General features: G+C 40.1%; 1 protein-coding gene across 1 annotated transcript in view; it reads left to right on the top strand.

The window, feature by feature from the left end:
• tube1 (tubulin epsilon 1) overlaps window positions 1-6,895 on the top strand; it is a 43,345-nt gene that overhangs the window by 17,916 nt on the left and 18,534 nt on the right. The window contains exon 6 of the mRNA XM_015386793.1: window positions 2,415-2,536. Coding sequence (XP_015242279.1) covers window positions 2,415-2,536 — 122 coding nt within the window. The remainder of the gene's footprint in view (window positions 1-2,414; window positions 2,537-6,895) is intronic.

Consider the following 6,895-nt stretch of genomic DNA (forward strand, 5'->3'; position numbering starts at 1 on the left):
GTTAATGGAGCTACTGGGCTCAGCGCGAGTGTATTGGTCCTCACAAGCACAGTATAACAGGAATGTGTGTGTGGCACGCAAACTTAAAGGGCAGTATTTTCAGAGCCCCAAGACCATAAAATTCTGAGACGCTGATTGGCCATTAAATTATTAAATTCACCTAGCAATAATACATGTTTGGCAGATTCTCTGCACTTGTGGGGCAGTCTAATCAGCGCTCCAAGACAGAGACGGTAGGAGTCTGTCTGTGGAAATCCACAAATGAATGACAGTAGATAGGGAAATGTAGTTTATATAATTTGTTTTGCTTATAGGTACAAACTCTAGAGAGTAAAACTGACATGTATGAGTTAATTTCTAAAAATATATTTTACGTTTCTCTCTTCTTATCAGGGAGGGCGGTGCCCCAGCGCCCCCTATGGGCCGGCCGCCACTGGAATGTAGACATGAAATATTTTCAAAATAGTTCTTCAAAAGCAGCCCTATCTCTGCCTAACCTCATCGTAGTACAATTTATAACGTCTAGTCAAAACTCAATTCAGTTTGTTCATGAAGCGCCAATTTAAAACACGTCCTCTTAACACACTTTACATAATCAAATGATTCAGACTGACTGGTTTAATGTTGTATTGGATAATTCACTCCTAAATGACCAGCTAAAGATGGTAGACGGTCACCTACATTGTCCCTCATACTGAGTGTGTATGCTGGAGTAGAGAGGAAGAACTCCCAGAACACTCCATTGAACATCAAAAAACAGGCCTAACTTTATCATGATGAATGTTGTTAATGGCAGCAGTCCAGATGATGCCTCCTTCAGGCATTGTTTCATGGCCAAACAGGAACAGACCAGATGAAGTTACTATGAAACGAAAAAAAAACAGAATATAATGCCAAAAGATGGACTAACCAATAATGCAAAATAGGAGAATTAAAATGTATCACAGTGAGGAACAGTGGCCTCTATGTCCTCTAGCAGCCTAAGCCTATAGCAGCACGACTGTAGAGGAGGCTTCTACAATTCCCGTTTTCAAGGTTCAGTTTGCTGCACATTTTAGATGTGTCTCTGCTGTCATCTTTAAAAAAGTACTCAAAAGTACATCCATTTAAAAGTACTTAAGTATTCAAAATTACAAATTAAATTTTCAGATATTACTACATTTCTGTGTAATTTTCTGAGTAATTTTGCAAAACCTTGTAACTTGTATTCCACCTGATGTATTGACACTCCAATTTTACACCACCTGTAAAGAACTTAAGCATGAAAGTGCCGCAAAAAATAAGGGCAGCTATTTTGGAGAAAACAGGAGCGTCCAGATTATCCTCACAGTTTCACTGTGAAATAAAGGTTTAAACTTCAATCTATTACCACAAAGAAACTACACACCTGCTTTGAGAACCTATCCTACTGAAAAACTTGGCCACAAGGCAACAACTAACACCTTAATGAAATTTGTAACCTACAGATAATATCTGACCTGAGTTTCTCAGTCCCCAAGGACTACTATCTTGCATGTTTACACGTTTTAGTTCTTCACCCTGGAGGTAGCTACTTCCTCCTCAACATGTCAAAGCTCTGCATATGCCTGCTAATGAGCGACCATTTGACCAAAGTCAAAAGACCATTTGAGTAAAAGTTAAGTATAAAGGTACTCCCAAAAGCACTTAAGTACAGTAATAAAGTACATTTTCCAAGTTATTGTCCACCACTGTATGGGTACAGTGGCAGCCATTCAAAATGGCCCTTCCCAGGCAAACGCCAGCCGAATGGCAGCCCACTTCCCTTCAACTCCCAGTGAAATCCCCTCCAACATCCAGCCACTAGCATATTTTTCTACTCTGACTCCACCCTTTCACTGAATTACAGGGTCTGACCAGGAGATGGCGCTTCTCTTTAGCCCTTAATGTCTGCAAATCATGACAGAGTATTTTAGTACAAATATTGTTTAAAAAGGAATTGTAGGGGATTAGCCAAGAACCCATCAAGCAAAGTGGGGAAATTTTGAATGGCTACTACTGTATATATGTCACAATTGTTATCTTATATTCACTTTGAATGACAGACTCTAAAGCAAAGGGGGCGGAGCCACTCCTTAGCTACTGTTACTGGAAGACCCAGCCATGACCCATGTTTAATACCCTTACTCAGTATTACGGCCCATTATGCTGAAATGCATTGGTGAGAACCCTGTTGCATTCTTCATCAGGAGCCTAGGTGTAGTGAATGCTCTCTGATAAGCCTTTCTATTGTCTTTCCACTCTACATCCATAAACTCTTTAAACATCACCCTGCCTCATCAGTTTTTAATCAAAGCACACATGGACAGGGAACACGTGTCTTCCCATTTCCTCCGGTAGTAGATTTCTACTGTGCATATAAACATGCTTATATTAATCTTTACGTGTCCATCCAGGGCTGTTGGTAATCTGACGTACGGCTCTGCCTACAAGGAGTTGATAGTGGACAAACTGAGGAAGGCTGCAGAACACTGCGACTGTCTCCAGTGCTTCTTTCTCATTCACTCAATGGGAGGAGGTGAGTCACTCACACATTCTGATAGAGAGAATAGATTCTTCAGAGCCAAGTTTGTACAAAAATTGCGATATTTACATTTAAGGCCTGTCAATCTGGTATAACTTCAATATCTTTTTTTTTAAGTAACAAAATAGTAGATGTGATTGCAAGCTGTTTTAAACTAGACATAATACATTTTTTTTGTTTACAGATTTTTGCATCTTCTGAGGTGTAAAGCTCTGTATGTGTAATGAACTGTTTGTGCAATCTGGAGTTTCTTCAGCCACAGAAGACACTTTTATTTTGATGCACAGACATACAGTGAGGCTTTTACCCTGCGTCCTATTAAAAAGTCTGTCTTTTGCTGCAAATAATCATATTACTGACATTTGATTTTTTTTTTTTTAAGTGCACCAACAAACCACGAGTGTGCAAAAGTTAAGGAATTCCTTTCAAAGAAGAGAGGTTGCTGATATCTAACAAAACAGACATAAGAACGCCACAAAAAGCCCTAAGTTAAAAACTGAGCATTTCTTATGTTGAATTTAATCAACACTTTGGTGATAAATCAACATAAATTAGCTTACATATTTTCTTGCTGTACTTGCTGTCTTGCTCACTGTACTCGTTCGCTATGGATTAATGATGTCAATTGATGCTGATGATGGCAAGTCAAGAGAGATGCTCCTGTGACTTTGTGGACCTCAACTATGTTTGAAAAAGCTTCAGCTTGGAGAAACTTCTCTCTGGTCCAGCTGCTGCTACTGGAAGAGGCAAACCACAGCTTGGGATAGATTTCTGCAAGATCCTGAAATTAGAGAGCGCTCCAAGCTTCTCTCTCACCTCCTGCAGTGTGGAAAGTCTTTCCTGAACAGCTTAAGTTGCAGCATCAACAACAATGAAAAAGGAGACCTCCAGCTTCTTCTGAGCGTCATGGCTCATCAAATTCTTAATGGGAGAACCTGTACTGTGTGGACCTCAGTGGTTTGTTTAGAACAACCTCAAACTTCATCCTCATAGATGTCCTTTGCTGACATCTTTGCAGGATTGTTTCAAAGTTAAATAGAACCTAGCTGGAAAAAGCTACTATAAAACGAGGAAACAGAATAATCCCAAAAGTTGAACTGACAAGTAATGCAAAATTGGAGAATTGAAATGTATCACAGTGAGGAACAGTTGCCTCTATGTCCTTTAGCAGCCTAAGCTTATAGCAGCACAACTATAGAGCAGGCTTCTACAATTCAGGTTTGCTGCACAATCCAGTTTGCTGCACATTTTAGACGTTTCTCTGCAAATCCAGTTGCAACACTTGTTGCATGCTGGGAGAATGCATCAACTTGCTCACATGATGTTTCATACCACAACTCTACAGATGCTGAAGCTGTAGAATCTCGCCTCCTCTGACAAGGACTGGGCCTCAACCTTAATGATGGGGTCTTAGGTGTGATCTCTCACCTCAGTCGGTGCTTTTCTCACACCAGCTGCCTCATATCTCAGGGGCTCAACACTCTTCACTTGACTTCCCCACCTTGTGTCAGTTCGCATCTTCAAAGTGATACCCACGTGTTTTATTTTAGTGTGGCCCATCTCTGAGTGGAGGCTGAAAATAGGGTGAAAGCTTGTGTATGATGCCAAAATAGTTCATGGAAGCTTTGGAAGCAACTTCCACAACCAAATTCAGGATATGAGCTCCATATGGCACACAAAGAACTCCCATGTTTTTCCCCTTCATGTTTGCCCCATTGTTGTAAGCCTGGCCTCTGCAGTCCTCAAAAGGAACTTTGATCTCTTCTAGTCTCTTTATGCCAGATGCAGACCTGTTGATTTCTCTGCCTCCAATAAACCCATGCGATGTTCCTTTATGCTTGCTTCTTCCTCTGTCGGTGACACTGCAGGAGTTGATCAGGGAAGCTGATGCCTGGGGGGCACTCAACAATAATTGAGAAATGTTTTGCTTTCTTTATATCACTCTATTTCAGAAATGATCTTGCTGCCCATCAGATTGACTAATGTAGGTGGGGCAACCTTGTTATAGTCGTAGGGAAGTCATATTTAAACGTCAATTTAATAATATAATAGTGGCTTAAACATGCATATAAATGTACTCTATATCAGATGAGTTAGAAAATTTCTATTTAAAAATAGAATCCTGTCTTAAAATCGTTATCTTATGCAAGCTAGTTAGTTATACGTCAGCCTGAACACCTAAATTCGGCCAATCACATATCAACGGTCATCTGTCAATCACATTTTTTCAGTCATAGCATCTTGATTCATATGTTGCAGCTAATATACGCAATGGTTAAAATAAGAAATAATTTACTCTACCATTGAGTTACTAGCAAGAGGCCTTTTAATAGCCCATAGCTCACTGTCACTACATCACTAATAGAAATAAGCATAAATCTTGAACTTGCACTTGATGGCTTCTTTGGTCTTTTAAGCTGATCCAGTTTAAAAATTAAGGTTGGATATCACCAACTTTTCTTAATTATGTAAATACTCTACATTAGCCTGTCAATCAACTGGGATCCCATGAGTCATGTTTTCATATTTTATAACTCAATTTATCAGTTGTGGATGTTCTTATTAAAGGTATGCCGATTGGTTATTTCCAGATGGATCATCTCAATAAGAGGTCCTCCTAATTGTCAATCAGTTCATGCACACTTTCAGGCATATATATATATCTGTGGTGAGCTAAGGTTTCACACAGTCATTGAAGCTCACCTTTCTCACCCCGGTTCTTTAAAAATGGCAGAGGGTTGGAAGAGTGTCTATGAAGTGTATGAGAAGAAACGAAAGGCCTCAGAAGAGACAGATCTATCCAAGATTGCTTTTCACGGAGAGCTTTCTTCACAAAGCACTGTGGGATTTGCTGTTACAGAGGCCCACTGTTGCCATAGGCTGTCACTACCTGACAGCGGCGACCAATAAAAAAGATGGAGAGGAGTTACATGACCAAGGCAAAAAGCAGTCATCATCTGTCCAAAGGGTCAGTTAACTGTGTCCCCACTATATGTGAACACAGTAAACTTGTATGAGCTACGACAGGGGTGCCCCACCAGTCGATCGCGATCTACCAGTCGATCGCGGGCGGAGTTTCAGTCGATCGCGAGAAGTTTTACAATGTAGACCTATTTATGGCTATGAAAAAAAAAAACGTTTTAAAAAACAGTAATCAAATCATTGATCACAAGATGCCAACGTCTATTTTCATAATGATAAAATGAAAAGTAAAAAGTATGCAGGGAACCTTTTTTATGCATTGGAATTGCTGGGCATGGTTTGCCACGGTTGCTAGGGTGTTACCAGGAACTCTAAAGTGCGAAGATGAATCTGCAGAGATAATGAGATAATGACATCTATCACAACTGATGGGGCTCCATCTATGGCTTGGCGCACTGCTGGATTCGTTGCTCTTTTCAAGCTGTCTGAAACTTTCCCGGATTTTTTGGATCAACCGCTGCATCATTCAGCAACAACAGCTGTGCGGCAATATTTTAAATATGAAGCATGTCATGGACGTTGCGATGAAGATCGCTTGCTCTGTTCAGGCCAGGAGTTTTCAGAGGCGTTTATTCCGTGCCCAGCTCGGGGAGGCAGGTGCAGACCGCACATTGATCTGCTGCTGCACACCGACGTCAGGTGGCTGAGCCTTGGCAGATTCTTTGAAAGATTTTTGGAGCTGTAAATTTAAACTTGTTCTGTATATTTATTTCCAAACTTCCACAGAACCTTTCAGTAGCAAGCTACATTCAGAACTGCCCTCTCGCTCTAGCCTCCAACCCTTGACGCCACGCGCCCCATTGCATGCTGGGTATTGGAGTTCAAGAGCTTTCCGGCTCATAACATCACAGGAACCTTTGCCCGAAATTAAAGAAACGTCAACAACCCATTCTGCTGTATATTACAGCTTCACAACCACATAGTTTGTACTTAGTATTTTCCTATTTTTATCTGTTTTCCTGTTGAATTTTAATCCATCTGCCAGTTTCTCTGCCAATGCCCACTGAAGTTTATCATTCTGAAATAGTGGACTTCCCTTCTCCTTCTTCCTGCTTTGAAGTCATCTTAGACTTAGACAGATCTTATTTGTCATTTTGTTTACACAAGTGTAAACAAAATGACATATACATATATACAAATATATATATATATATATATATATATATATATATATATATATATATATATATATGACTGTAAATTTACAGTTCTGACGTTTTTTGTTTTATCTCTACTGGACTGTGTTCATCAATTGGTTTATTTAGATTTTTTTTTCTGCACAGCCTTTGTCTGGAGATCTTGACTGCTCTTTTCCATAGTGTGTGTGTGTGTGAGTGAGTGAGTGAGTGAGTGAGTGAGTGAGTGAGTGAG

This window comes from Cyprinodon variegatus, unplaced genomic scaffold, assembly GCF_000732505.1.
Source record: "Cyprinodon variegatus isolate N-32 unplaced genomic scaffold, C_variegatus-1.0 Scaffold378, whole genome shotgun sequence".
In the NCBI taxonomy this organism is placed as follows: Eukaryota; Metazoa; Chordata; class Actinopteri; order Cyprinodontiformes; family Cyprinodontidae; genus Cyprinodon; species Cyprinodon variegatus.